Source organism: Centroberyx affinis, unplaced genomic scaffold (assembly GCF_046629955.1).
Source record: "Centroberyx affinis isolate AG114_WGS23_722 - 3 ecotype Tasmania unplaced genomic scaffold, CSIRO-AGI_Caff_v1 ptg009157l_1, whole genome shotgun sequence".
NCBI classification, from domain to species: domain Eukaryota; kingdom Metazoa; phylum Chordata; class Actinopteri; order Beryciformes; family Berycidae; genus Centroberyx; species Centroberyx affinis.
In genome coordinates, this window is record NW_027284438.1 from 22,610 (window position 1) to 37,979 (window position 15,370).

The 15,370-nt window shown below is 41.3% G+C and overlaps 1 protein-coding gene across 1 annotated transcript; it reads left to right on the forward strand.

Moving 5' to 3' along the window:
• Positions 1-123: 123 nt before the first annotated feature.
• Positions 124-12,720, forward strand: LOC139640354 (uncharacterized). Its single transcript, XM_071514546.1, has 4 exons — positions 124-319; positions 1,761-1,908; positions 4,033-4,520; positions 12,584-12,720. Exons 1-4 carry the CDS (start codon positions 177-179, stop codon positions 12,654-12,656), a joined length of 852 nt encoding a protein of 283 aa, XP_071370647.1. The 5' UTR covers positions 124-176; the 3' UTR covers positions 12,657-12,720.
• The last annotated feature ends 2,650 nt before the right edge of the window (positions 12,721-15,370 follow it).

Genomic DNA, 15,370 nt, shown 5'->3' on the forward strand with positions numbered 1-15,370 from the left:
GTGTCGCATGATTTGTTCAGTTTTTTTCTTTTTTTTTTTTTTGCACGAACGAGCCAGTTTCTGATTGGATGTGATTCCATAATATCGTGACGCAAACCAGGAAGTGTCCGTGCGTCACTCGCTGTGCCGCGAAACTTCGAAGTTTTCCAAGACTGTTTTTCCTGAAATTAAACGATATGGCTGAAAACTATTTCAAGTCAAAACTTAAAAGAAAGAAGTCCGTTGTCGAAGAGCACCAAGTGGAAATATCTTCCAGGAAAACGTTGCAGCAGAGTCGTATAACGTTAAGCTCCGGTGACATTACAGCAGCGGCAGAGGGGTGGGTTTTGTTTTGGTTACCGTATTAGTTTTCACTTTATTAATGGAGACTTCTCGTCCAAACTGGTCCAAACACAGATTATACATTTTTCATATATCAGTATTAGTGGTAAAGTCCCGTTCTAGTGACTTATATTACGTACATATAGCCCTTACATGGAGAGAACGTGACGCCAAACGAAACGAGAACGTAGCGCCTTTAAAAATCTGGCAGTTTACGGTTGTCTTAATTATCAGCAAAGGTGCACGTGTGGTAGAACATGATTGAAGACATTTTACGAATCATTAGGTGCCAGTGGAAAATTCGGCATACAAGTTGATCCACCAAGACACATCTGTTTGAATAAAATATCAACTTTTAGAATTGGTTCACGTTGTTCGCTACCGCCCTCCGCGGTGTATTTCCGAGGAAGGACATGGTGGGAATGGCAGGCGAGCCGATTCTAAAACTTGAGATTTTGTTGAAATAAGAGCTGCTTTTTGGATTTGTGCGCATGCCGAATTGAAGAGTATATCCTACTGTTTCGGACAATGTGTATGAAGTGTGCAAGTTTGCCAATAAGCAAGACAATATATTAAACTGACAGATTTTCGAATTGAAGTAGGTGCCATGACAGAGGGAGAGGGAGAACGGGGTAAGTGGAGTGTGTGGGTTAGATACTGAAATATGAAGGAAAAAAAAAATGGCTCAGTATCTCATTATTTATGGAAGCCCATTTCCGCCAGTGTGATGAAAAAGTCATTACAATGAGAAACTTTCTCAAAATAATGACTTAGTATCGCAAAATAATGAGAAACTTTACTAAGTCATTATTTTGAGAAAGTTTCTCATTATTTTGAGATACTAACTCATTATTTTGAGATACTAACTCATTATTTTGAGATATTAAGTCATTATTTTGAGATACTAACTCATTATTTTGAGATATGAAGTCATTATTTTGAGATACTAACTCATTATTTTGAGATACTAACTCATTATTTTGAGATACTAACTCATTATAATGACTTACAGGACCGTTTTTTTCATCACACTGGCGGAAATGGGCTTCCATACATTATAATGAGAAACCTTTCTTGTTATAACGGGATCCTTTTCTCGCTAAAACAAGATATCTTCACTTTATAATGACATCTTGTCTCGTTATTACCACATAACTTATTCTATGTTCTGTTTCTCGACATGTAGCTGAAGAGATGTATTGAAAAAGAAAGAAAATTTATTACGGAAACAGATAGAATCTTCATCCTGTTCATTGCACCCTGCTTTCATGTGTCAATATTATGTCATTTTCATTGTTAATATTTGAATTAGATTAGTTAAATTTTAATAGGAGTTCCAACAGAGAAGGAAACAGAATCATGTAATATCATACATAGTCTAATAATAGACTATGCAATATCACATACGCACAGACAGTGTATTTTGCTATGGTTTGCAGGTCACTGGTTCCTACAGTAGCATGGTGGAACAGAGAGGAGCTGCCTGCATTGGAAAGCCTGTGGGTCCTGACACTGAGGTCTGCTCTGCCACACCTGGACACCCAGCAGTGGGACCCTGTTCCTGATCTTCCAAATCCATCTACAGTGGTAAGTTACCATCGAGTGCAGGTCTGTTGTTACAGCGCTGGATCCTGTAGTGCGGTGGTTCTCAACGTGGGGTCCGGGGACCACCAAGCGGTCCTTGAGGGGGTTCCAGGGGGTCCCCAGCAAACTGATGAATTGTTGAACTTCAGCATTATTTCATTTAAAAGAAGTGAACACAATTAGAGAATATAGAGGAATGACTGTTTTGATCATAGTTTCTCTGTTATCTCTCTACCTACAATACAGACAGTCATGGAATTCTGGACAAAATTATACGTAACAATAAAAATATTCTCAGATTTGGGTCAGAGAGACAAAATCTCATCAAATGGGGGGTATGTGGCTCTGATGTGGGCTAAATTAGGGGTCCTTGATATGAAAAAGGTTGAGAATCACTGCTGTAGTGCATATGATGAAACTCAGAAAGAAAGACTCACATCAGAGAGACTCGCATCAATCGAGACACACACACAGATCCAGTGATTCTCTCTCTTTACTTTCTCTTTTTTTGAACATCCCACCACAAAGTACTTACTTGCTTCAAGCTTATTCTTTCAGAAGTCATGAGGATATTGCCTGAACTGATACTCTCATTATCTCTCCCTACCTCTCCCTAGCAAATTTGATGATCCAAGAGCTTCGATTGCATTTTCCCCTTACTGCTTATTTTCCATTATAAATGCTTGCCATTAAATCCAAAAACACAACTTTTTTTGTCCTGTGGCACTTTATATTCAAAGGAAAATTGCGGGTTGGATGCTGATGCTGCCTTCAATGTCTCCTCATAAGCTCCTGCTTCTCAGTTTGGAAGTTGTAAATATGATTTGGAAATGATGACCCAGTAACAACAGTAGTAATTGGTGGCTGTTGTTTTATAGTAGAAATCCAGCGGCACAAAGAAGAGAAGAAAATGTGTATCATGCAATTGATTGGTTTAATTCATTTATTAGCCAAAAGGTGTTGCGTATGCATGGAAACTAAAAGGAAATCAAAGGGTAACAATAGAAATATACTGATTATTTACATAGAATGCCAAACAATATAATATAAACTAATATAATACATCACTTTTGCCATCAGGTGTTGATAAAGCTTCCATGCTCTGGACCCTCAAAACTCCATATCTCAGCAATTTGGGTATCAGAGAGAAGTCCCACTTTCCCATCATTATGTTCCTTCATATTTATAAAAAACTCATGATTATGTATTCAGTGTGTTTCTACTGTGGTACATATGAAATAAAATGACAAAATATGAGACAAAATATGCCATATCAACTATAAGACCCTCTGTTCTTCCTGAAATTCCTGTAATCCATGGTCAATGGAACCGCAAATATTTCGCAAATATCACAATATTTTCCGCAGTAACGAGTATTTTTGCGGGACAGCATCGCAATATTACATTTTGGATATCGCCCAAGCCTAACACACACTGTTTAGAATCATTCGATTCCCAATCTTTTTTTCCTTAGCAGGGCATTAGCTAGCATACAATATTTTGGGTGAATAATTTCACCCAAATTTACCAGAATACAATTTCAGCTTGAACTTGACCTTTATTCCAGTCTTGTTGGAGAACTTGTAGATATACACAATCCAAATATAAAGTCTAATCCATATTCTTCATTCTTACCAACTTGTCTTTCTCTTCTCTATTGTCCGAACACCTTTTCTTTTACAGGCTATCTGTGGGGCCTCAAAAAGTATGAAAATGTCTAAAAATGAATTATCTGAATTTAAAGCCTAAAAAAGAAATCCAGTGTCTTAAATCCAGTTATAGTAGTAGTTAGTCTTATTTTTTTCACGGTGTACTTTTAGGGTTAGTACAACATCCATCATATCTGCTTTACTAAACGCAATTGGTCTTCATGTCCTTTTAAGAATTTTTCTTGTCTTCTAATCTTTCTTATCTTCTAATCTTTTTTTCTATTTTCCATTTATACCTTCTGAACTTTGATCAATAGGAAATAGGCTGTTTTTTTCCCCAGATGTGTTCCTTTATTTTGGTTCTCAAATGGGTCTTAATTTCAATTCCAGGTAGCGTTACAAAGTTCTTAAAAAGCCTTCCATTTGTTTTTTCTGATACCTGCAGATATCCTGTTTTACTTTTTCCATGTCATTTCAGAGACCCACAACACATAAGCTAGGCGAACAGCAGTGGTGCAACCTCAGCGAAGACGTCGCTCCCTTCCCTGAACCACTTGCTCTAAGACCTCCACCCAGCCCAGACCCTCTCCCTCTCAACTCCTCCCATCAGGAACTCCCAGCGCAGACCGGACCGACACCGAACGCCCAAAGTCCGCCGGTCCGAGCCCTCGCCGAAAGCCGCCCGCCGATCCTCCCGGAGAACCGGCCCGCTGCGGCGGCGGCGGCGGCGGCGGCACCCCCGGGACCCGGGAGCGCTGGGAGGGGGGGCGAGAAGAGGAGGAGAGAGGAGGAGAGGAACGGGAGCAGACCGATCAAAGGGCAGCCTCTCTTTCTGCAGAAGCGGGGTGGAAACGAGCAGAGGGCTGAGGCGGAGGACAAAGAGGAGGAGGAGGAGGTGTGCAGAAGTGATGGAGGAGGAGGAGGGCTGAGGAGCTGCCCTATGTGTCTGCTGGTGTTCCCTGCTGGGTAAGGGCTGCACCTCACCTCTTCTCTTTTTAATAAGGCCTAACTAACATATCACCTCTTCCCCTCTTCGCCTGCCATTTCTCGTTTCTGTCACAATTTCCCATTTTCTTGCGTTTCTCTACACGTTGAGAAATTGAGTACTTTTGGGTGCAGCTGGATCACGGTCATCTGGCTCATTTTTCGATTGCAGTTTGTGCCTCTCAATTCCGGCAATATCCACATTTCCACATCCTCCATGTTTCCCCCACCCCCTTTTTTTTTGGTGCTTGTTCTCACACTGACTTGAAGGTAACCAGAGGGGAATTTGGTCGAACTACAGGACTTGATATTCCATTCATTCGCTCTCTCTCTCTGTCGCTCAATGTTTTTTTTTTTTCCATTTCTCCCTTTTTGTTTCTTCTACCGCTCCAGTAGGTCTGTATGTGGTCGGTGAAGGGGGATCCCCTAACCCCTGAGGTTTACTCGTAGCTCAGATACTTTGAAATATCAGGGAGGTTCTTGGTTTATCTAACTTTGCATCCAGCCTCAAGATTGTTGCTGCAATACATTTGCATTTGCAAACAGGTTCTGACGGGCTCCTTTCTTCCCCCGACTCTGAGACATTCTGTTTCACGTATCTGTTTTGTTTGTGATTTCCCGTCTTTGACCCGTCTGCCTCTCGCTACGCGGTTTCCTCCCAAGGGTTTGAGCGGGTTGCGTCCGCACTCGAGATGAAAGCAAACGCAAAGTAGTTGCAGTGACATCTTGAGTCCGTTCAGGCTGCTGACGTCCAAACTACTTCTGACTTTAAACATTACATCTTTGCAGAGGGTGAGCTAGCGTTGTCACAATAACCAACATTTCAATACTATTCCTATTCCGTTGTGCAAGACTGAATTCGATATTGAATATCACAAAATCAAAGCGCTCTGCAAGCTCAATTTCCGTTTCACTCATAATTCGAGGTATTTCTGCTTGAAACAGGATGTCGGGGGGTGGGACATAATGCAGGGAGGGGCTGCATGGAGAGAGAAAGACAGCGAAGCCCGTGGCATCCTCAGTGTAGCTGGAGAAGCAATCCACTGTGAAATGCTTTGAGCACAATCTTGAGACGTCACATTCTGGATTCCTCAAAACTGAATAGATATTCCAGCCACCAGGACGCAACCATGGTGTCTTAGGAAAAGGAAACAGGGTAGAAGTACGGGTATTTTCATATAAAAATACACGTACATTATGATATGGAGAATTATTTTGCCTCATTTTGCCTTTAAAGGAAAGGAAAAAGAATCGGTAAAGACAGAGTCTGGAGCTTCAGTCTGGCTCTTGGCAGTGGGCTGCAGCAGTTGAGTCAAACAGTTGAAAACATGGCAGCAGTGTCAAACAGTCCACCATGTCTTGAACTAGATCCCAGTCCACCTAAACTGGTTGACAGAGTGGTGCTGGGAGCCAAATATGGAACTATGTTGTTGACAGAACTAGAGCTGCAACGATTAATCGATTAATCGATTAGTTGTCAATTATTACATTTATCGCCAACTATTTTGATAATCGATTAATCAGTTTGAGTAATTTTTTAAGAAAAATAAAGTCAAATTTCTCTGATTCCAGCTTCTTAAATGTGAATATTTTCTGGTTTCTTTCCTCCTCTATGACAGTAAACTGAATATCTTTGGGTTGTGGACAAAACGAGACATTTGAGGACGTCATCTTGGGCTTTGGGAAACACTGATCCACATTTTTCACAATTTTCTGACTTTTTATAGACCAAACAACTAATATATTAATTGAGGAAATAATCGACAGATTAATCGACAATGAAATTAATCGTTAGTTGCAGCCCTAGACAGAACCGACAAAGACGAACATCTAACAGACACCCAAACCCCTGTGAAAAAGTTGCTACAAAGTCAGTGTGGTAACTTTGCTTGATGTTTTTTCTTGTTTGCCATGGTATCATAGCAGCATCAGATTTTTAGATTAGAATTTAGTATTGAAGTCAAAATGATCGTGGTGTTGTGACAACACTAGAGCCAGCGAGCTCCCACATGCAAAGTTTGCAAATTCTCAATCGCATATTGCCCCATGCTGCTACTTCACATAAACAAGCAAGAGGGGAGAGCGAGGAGAAAGTCAGTCTCCAGAGCAGCAGAAACAGTAAATTATTCATCCAGATGGGTCAAAAAGTCAATTTGCCGCGATGTGGAGTGGTCAGGCGTGGGGACGAGGTGAAGCCGCAGGCCTCGGCCTCGCTCGGCCCGAACAGGCCGGCCTTTGTGCCGCCGCCGGTCCGATCCTGGCCCGGCCCGACTGCTATTTAGCCAGGCACTGTGTACCTTGGCCCTGGCTACACAACCTCGCTGTACTCCCTCTCCGGGTCGCCACCAGAAACAATGGTTACTTCTGTCTGGATGGAGAGAGAGAGAGAGAGAGAGAGAGAGAGGAGGAAGAGGGAGAAAGCTTTTTCCTCCCTCTGTCTCCCTCCCCTTGTGTTTCTCCCATATGTGCACACACAACACATGCATGCAATTCTGCATATACCTTTTTAATAAAAACCTAGAATTGCACATTCCATCCTTACGAATGCTTTTTTTTTTAGTATTGCAATTTTGGAAGAAGTTTGACTTTGATACTAGCAGTGTTGGGTTGTAACGCACAGGTGTGTTATTTGTTTTCACAGAGACGAGCAGTGCAATGATATTTCAGTTTCAATAATAATATTACAGTTACAAATTAAGACAATCAAAATATCAGACTGAAGTCGATTTATCTAAAAACTGTTGTCATATCCCACCTCAATCCTCTGGTTCATTTTCTTCATAATCAGCCGTCATCCTCTCACACTGAGCTAGTTTAGATAAGAAATGGCAGTAAACAAACTTTAGTTTCTCCAGGTGGAAGTATTCCCACTACTTTGATGAGAAATGGTAGAATAGTTAACTTTCTCTGTGTTGAAGTCCCTTGCCACTGCTGTTTTACCTTGGGGGCCTTTTTCAGATTGAAACATTGAGACATAGTTTCTAAAGGGGCATTGGCTTACACTGAGGAGTTATAAGATAAAAGGGCCATATAACCAGTCTGAAGGGCATTTATACCACTATATTTCCATTAATGTGATTCAAACCTGGCAAACATGCCTTAGTGCTTTCTTATCTTGTATGGAAATTTTGGTATGGACCTGTTTGATATTTCAAAGCTGTTCAATTCCATATTGCATTTAATTGTATACCTGTAATCTTTACATTGGATTACATATTAATTAGGGCTGAACGATTTTGAAAAAATATCTAATTGCGATTATTTTGACTGATATGATTAGAGGGAATGATAATTTTATGATTTTTACATCATTATTCTCATTTTCATTGAAAAACGTATTAAAATGATTATGGTGTGATTTTTGCGGGTATCTGTACCAAACAAAGATGTTTTCTTAAGTCTGTAGAATATGATGTGTAGGCCAGGACATCTCTGCAGCACCACAATATTTCATTTAAAATGCTATTTTGACACACATTTCGCCTTATAGGCCATATTTCGAAAAAAAATTTCAATAATTGTTCAACCCTAATATTAATCTCAGTGAGAGGTCAGAAATGCACTTACATTGCATTTTCTCGAAAGGGTGAAAATGCAAAAGTCACCAGAAATGAGTTTTTAAGAGCAGAATTTCAAAAAACACGTCCCTGAGGAAGCACGCCCCCTGACGCCGCTAGTATTTCTGGGGAAGTGCCCTTTCAAAGATTATTTCTATAGCATTTCTGCTTTATTAGACAGTGAAAAGAGATGGAAAAGATGGGAGAGAGGGGATGTAACAAGCAACAAAAGCTCCAAGCCGAATTTGAACCCAAGATGCCACAGGACAGTCCAGAAAGCTGCCCTTTTTAGAGAATTTCGCCCCTGCCCCTTTCAGAGTCTGTACACGCCGCTGAGTAAAGTAACTCGAGTAACAAGAAATTATTAAAACGCACCCAACACTGCATGCCAGCCATTGTTTTGCAAGGTGGCGGATATCTTTTTTTTTTTTGTAACCCAAGCTCTTCAAATATTAACATGACTTTGCAGTGAAACTCTGTTAGTTAGACAGTGGCATTAGGGGAAAAAAGGGGCACTTTTCATCATGGGATTCTCAGAAAATAGAAGTGCTTCCTCTGAATTTCTGTGTGTCTTCCTTTTCCTCTGTCTCACAGAGGGCACCAGGCAGCCAGGGTGCCCTCTGTAAGAGAGAGTTCTCTCTTTGTAAACCAGGGCAAGGTAAAAAAAAAAATACATGAGACCCAAAAGAGAAAAGGCTTCAGCAGGGGGGGAGGGGGGGAGGCAGCACGTCTGTGCCACCAGACTGTCAATGTCTAGGAAGAAAAAAAAATAGTAATCCTCCCCACCAGCCTGTCAGACAGTCTCAGGGATAAAGCTTAGGCACTTATAATATTGAGACACCCTTTCAGAAAATGTGATATGTTAAAGTTTTGATGAGTGCTAGGGTTAGACCGATGTATTGGTTTACCGCTATATGGGGCTGACTTGTTAGTGGAGAGCTAGTGCTCAGGGGGTGTATGCATGATGAAATTACGTTGACTTCACCTGTTGACACCAAGGTGCTGTGGTAGCACAGTGTTGTTGGAACTGAGAGAATTGAAATATTGAATTCATGCAGTGACTTAGAAAATCACAGAGCCACTTGCTGGTACAGTATGTGAATGTGTGCAGGCTGCAGAGAGGTCCCTGTCCATGCTTGTGGCTTCTACCTGGTGTCTGACTGCACACTGTATTTCCCTTAAGCAGGACTCTTGGGGCTCTGTGCCACTGTAGGCCATTCATTTATGTAGAGCCGTGGTCACATCTGGCCGTGTCGACTAGTGGTAGAAAGTGGGAGCCAATCGACTTTGTCCGACCCAAATATTTTGACATTAAAAGAGTTCAGACGGCTGTGAAAAGTTTTAATAACCAGGATATGGAGTTGGAGAAATAAGTTTCAACCAAACCAAATTGAGGAAAAACTATCGCTAATGATTGCTGGGCCACCGACAATATCTGCCTCCTTCCTCCAGGCAGCATTTCTCCTATCAGTGTCCCTGTAGGTAGGGAGAGATGATACAATTTGGGAAATCCTGACACCGCTATAATCAGTTTGTCCTCAAAAAACACGCTTGGACAGTTAACGATACTCTCTGATAATGTAGTAGAGGCCGGTCAACGTCGTCTTCATTGGCCAAATGGATTGGTTCTCGCCTAGCGAACGCTACGCTCATTTACATAAAGTTGACTTGTGCTCAACTTTTGTCCCACACCTTTCCCTATCTTGTGTGCTTGGTTTGCCCCGCGAGCTCTCCCAGCATGCACTGCACTGCAAACTGCTCCCGTCTCATAGAAAATGAATGGAGGTGGCACAGTGTTGGGGGTAACACGTTTAAAGTACTCTGATTACTTTTTTGTGGTAACGAGTAAGTTGAAGCCTTAGTTTTTCAATTTATTTAATTGGTTTTTAGTTACTTTCTCAAACTTGCATTTTGTTACTTTTATCCCTTTCAAATGGTTACATTTTTAGTTAGTGCAAATTAAAAAGAAAGGATTGTGCTACACAGCGTTATTAAAAGCAGACTATTGGTGCACGGTGAAACCTCAGGAAATATTCACATTACTTTGAAATGACCGAAGAAAAGGGTAAGAACATTATTGACTGTAAGATATGCTATTTCTGAATTGAAGACACTTGGCAATGTGTTATGAGCGCTATCTGTTGTTTGAGTCCAGGCATGATCAGTTAAAGCTACCTCTGTGATCTTACCAGTTTATTGTATATCAGGAAAAGTGATAACAGAGCAACTTGCGAATTTTCTGAACACTGGAAATTTCTCACTTCACCGAATGCAATTTGGGATCAGAAAACACCACTCAACTGAGATTGCTAATTGCTATCTCTTTAAGCAAAGTAAATCCAAGCAGGACAGAGGTGGTGTTGTAGGAGCAGTGTTCTTAGACCTATGTAAGGCATGTGACACTGTAAATCACAATGTAATTTAACTTGGAGTCATACTTAACAATGAGATAGCAATGCACACAGGTTGGAACAAGGCTCTCTTCATCACCTGACTTCTCTACCGGCGTCCCTCAGGGATCTATGCTGGGGCCTCTCCTCTTTAGCCTACTGTAACCTACTGTATGTCCCAATATGATGACCCAGATGTACGCAGATGATAGTCATATATGTGCATGCCAAAACAAGACAACAGGTAGCACATAAGTTAACAGCAGCCATGTCCAACATAACTATTTCACACAATCTTGTCTCACTTTGAATATTAGCAAGACCGTTTGCATGTATTTTCAATCAGCAGGAAGGAGGTCCATCAGCCTGAAATCTTTGTTAATGGTGAAAAGCTCCAAATTATTTCAGATTTCAAATATCTTGGGATAATCGTTGATTCACACCTGACCTTTTGAAAAGCAAGTGAAAAAGGTAATAAGTATATCAAACCTCAGACATGTTACATTTATTAGGAACCAGTTGTCAACAGATGCTGTTAAGTTGTACATGCACACTGTGATTCTTCCCCATTTGTCATATTGTATCACCACCTGGTTCCAAGTGGGGAAAAAAAATCCTTAAGCCTGTGTACAGTTTGTACAAAAACACCCTGAAAGTCATGTAGGTAGGAAAGTACAATGTTCTGACCTTTTGATCATTTTGTGTACCTTGCAAACGGCCGCTTAGTTTACAAAATTATCCATAATTTTCCTCCTCCACTGAAAGAATTTGTTTCACTGTCCAGACAACATCAGGCAAACAAGAGCCTCCACTAACTGTGAGGCAACTGTGTAGTGCAACACAGGTCCACTGAATTTGGCTGACCAGCTTTCTCTATTAGAGCCACAATATTAGCCACAGTATTAGACAGAGTTTAACTTTCACCAGTTTGAAATGACAATAAAAATCATGGCTGAAATCAAACCAATCATGTGAGCATTAACCACTTCATGAAATCAAGCATAATGCGCTTGACCTGTGTATGCTGTATATGCTTGCCTTCGTGTCACCTTCCCAGGGACTGCAGATGAAATTTTCTAGGTTTCTAGCTAATTCTGGGATGGTTGCTAATTGTTCATTGCCCCTGTTAAATAAAATTACAGGGTTCCTACGCAGGTCTGGGAAGTCTGGAAAAGTATTAAAAATGAATTTGATCATTTCCAGGTCTTGAAAAGTTTGGGAATTTGAAAAAAATGTCTGGAAAAGTATGGAAAATGTTGCGGTTCAGGTCCGATACACACATTATTCTAGCTTTTATGTTGTTGGAGAGCCACTTTGAGGCCACAGTTTTTGTTGATGTGAAGAATAATGTTCAGATAGAGGGACGCTCTTATTACCCAGCCGCTGTCAGCTGCATTATATCAAATACCCACCAAAATCAAATCCAGTCATGAACATAGGGTCTGGGAAAAATATGGAATTTTAAAATGGAAACCGTGTAGGAACCCTGCCAATCATCTCACATATTCTGATATTTGTCTCTGTGAAGAACAATCCTCATCTATACAGTGATATGACCTAGTTAGCAGGGGCAAGATGTCTATCTGCGTAAATCATATTGAACACCAGACAAAATCTTCAAACAAATCAAGGTCTGGAAAAAGTGTGGATTTTTTTAATTGAAAATGTGTAGGAACCTTGAAATAAACAAATCAGCGGTGCCCAGATAAAAGAAAACTAGTTCAAAAGGAACTTTTCCCAACACTGGGGTGGAAAAGCCTCTGAAACCAAATTTAGGCAATTGTGTGCCACTAAAACATTAAAATCCATATTGAGGATATTATTTTAGACCCCTGAAACTGTTGAGTAAAATCCTCCCACGCCACACTGGAATGATTTCTCTGATCAGACATCCGATATAAAAATAACAATAATAAAAACATTCACTAGCTGTGGACAGGGAGGAACCTCCATCATATCGGAGGTGGACGACACTGACAGGCCGATATCCAGTTTTTGATCACATATGCATATATTAAGCCCAGTACAAGTCAATGGGCGTCATGTACAGAGTGGTATGTTCACTGTGTGTGGGTCTCCTTGTCCCTGTCCTCTCCAGGTTCACCCAGATGGACTGCGACGGTCACCTGGCCCAGTGTCTGTCGGAGATGAACGTGGACATGAGCTGGTGAGCCGACGGGACGGCCGGCCGCCTTCCATCCGGTAGGGGTAAGGCCGACGCCCTGCACCCTACACGACCACGAACATATGGCCAAAAGTGACGCCCGAGGGAGCAGCTCTTGCCGGTAACACCGTTACCGGTTTACAGAGGCTTCCCCACTGGCCATGGGGTGGAATTTTGAGAGGCGTATTTCAGACATAGAAAGTCAGGGAATTTGATACACACATTCATTGTATTAGATGCTGGTTTTCAGCCCAACTGGAGCGGACACCAGACTCATGGAAGCGTCTTGGAATTTTTCCATCACGGCCACGTCGGAAGCCCCGGTTACAAAAGCTTGATGAAAATGCCCTCTCTTCCCCCCCCCCCCCCCGAGTGCTCTTATTAGCGAGATTGGAATTCAGCGGCCTCCGTTGCGGCTCTACTTGAGCCAGTCGCTCCACTTGGCCACTTTTCATTTTCAACCGATGCCTTTGATTCCAGCCGGTCAAGAGGATCTCGAAATTGAATATCCATCCCTGCTTTGTCCTTTTGGGAGGTGGGAGACCAAAATGGAAGTGGGCCAGTGTTAGCCACACCACACCCTCCTCACAAAGCCATCTAAGATCAGGTTAGGTTGGGATTCCTGCAGTTTTCAGTATGTTAAAACATTAAAGACATTGCACCATTAGGTAAAAATATAGACCTGCACGTCATTTGTCTTAACTGTAAAAGTGTAAAATGTATCAGTCATTGTCATATCTATTTCCTCCATATGTGGTTGGAAGGTATGGTATGGATGCATACCATATATGGTTATCTTGCACAAGAAACTGCAAATAAATATGTACACTAGCCATAATGTATGCAATCTGGAATATGTCTGACCTGATAACATCCACCGTATACTGCTTTGCAAATTTTTCACATCAATTTAGAGTAAATAATTCAGTTGTTTTCCCCATATCACATAAATATATAGCAAATGGCGATGCATGAACATTAACAAATTACCTTTTTGGCAATTTCTCAATATTAACTCATTAACTAACGATCAGAGATCTAAGGACCCACATCTCCTAGTCTGTTGCAAAGCCAATTCCCAGGCGTGAAACACAGACGGGTATTTAGCATCTGCAGAGATTTTTCCGCTGTAGTCTGCAAAAAGGAGGGACTCTGTTCACGGAAAACCAGTATCATTTTTAATAATTACAGATATTTACAAAGATGCGTTAAAGCAGAATTAAGCACATCCAACCAGCATATGTTAGAACAAAATCATGGACTAAGTTGACGCATTTTTAATAAAGATTCTCTTTCTTCCAGATTTTTTTTTTTTTTTTAATGGCCTTTACTGTCGTGTAATATGATTTCAAGGACTCCCAGTTCATCCATTGGTCCCTCAAGAAACAAATGTCACAAACGTTATTACCCGGGTGTGCAAAAAGATAAATAAAACAAAAAAACATGTGACATTAATAAAAAGCAGCAAAGGAGATGGTGTTGAGGGGGGGGGGGGGGGGGGAAGTAAACTTCCCCTTACTGTTGAAGTGATTTCCAGCTCCTTGAAACGTGTGTGCACGACTGTGTGTGTGTGTTCGTACTCGTACTTACGGACTAATCGGTGACTGCACAACTGCCTTATTATCTCTCCTCTCTCTCTCTCTATCTATCTTCCTCATCCATCCTCATTTCTTCCTCGCCCACGCCGGCCCCTCCGGCAAACTGAGACCCTTTTGACTCGGGACCGACTAATTAATCCTATTAACGTTGTTATCGAATTAGCTCGGGTCAGATTTCATCAAATAATTCACATCCAAAAGGGGGCTCTTTTTTTTTATTCCTGGGAAGCGCACCGACGTTAAAATCTACAAAAGCTCATTTCAGAGGCAAATTGTTATTTCTGTTAACGGGGAGGAAAGAGTTTTATCAGTGCACTTAGTTGAATAATGTATTCACAGAAGTGTTGTGCATGTGTTTCATCATATCCCCTCCCACTGACGATACAGGCTTCCTAAATTGGATGCGAACACGATGCCTACTGTGAGTAAAGGCAGGCAGTATACTCGTTAACGCGGTCGAACTTGCCCGAAATAGAAACCCGGTTTAAAAACGTTTTTTTTCTTCTCCGTACGAACCTGTCAAAATTCGATTCCGCGACAAGTATACCGGGGCCGTCCCAAATCTAACCCAGCATCTGCGTGGACGTGGTTTAAACACCCAGCGTCCTTTTTTGCGTGAGACGGTGTGCGATGTGTTTTTTTTTTAAAGAGGATCAGCTGAAAATGTTAATTTGGCATTCAGAAACCCATTGAGCAGTGTACAACGTTTATTCAGTGCCTACATATCAAGCTTTACCCATAGTGTTCATCATTGGCATTTTTCACGTATTTTTCACCACCAGTTCTAGTCATTTCTGATTTTAGGGGTAGTGCAGGCTACTCCTGTGCATTAAAAGACCAAGACCAGTCAGAACCGTTAAATAATCTCATACCGTTTTATACTTGATTTTTTTTTTTTTTCTTTTTTTAAGATTGATTCATTAAAAACTGTACGATTCAGTCGTGTGTCAGGACTGTGGCAGGCTACTGTGCTCCAGAGATATTGATTCTGTTTTAGAGATTTAACAGTTTAGTCCAACTATGGCAGAGTCTAGACCCACCAACTGACCCCACGATGGGTAAAGAGATTTTCAACAACAGATAAGTGCAGTCAGAGACATGGTAATTAATTGGAACTTTGAGG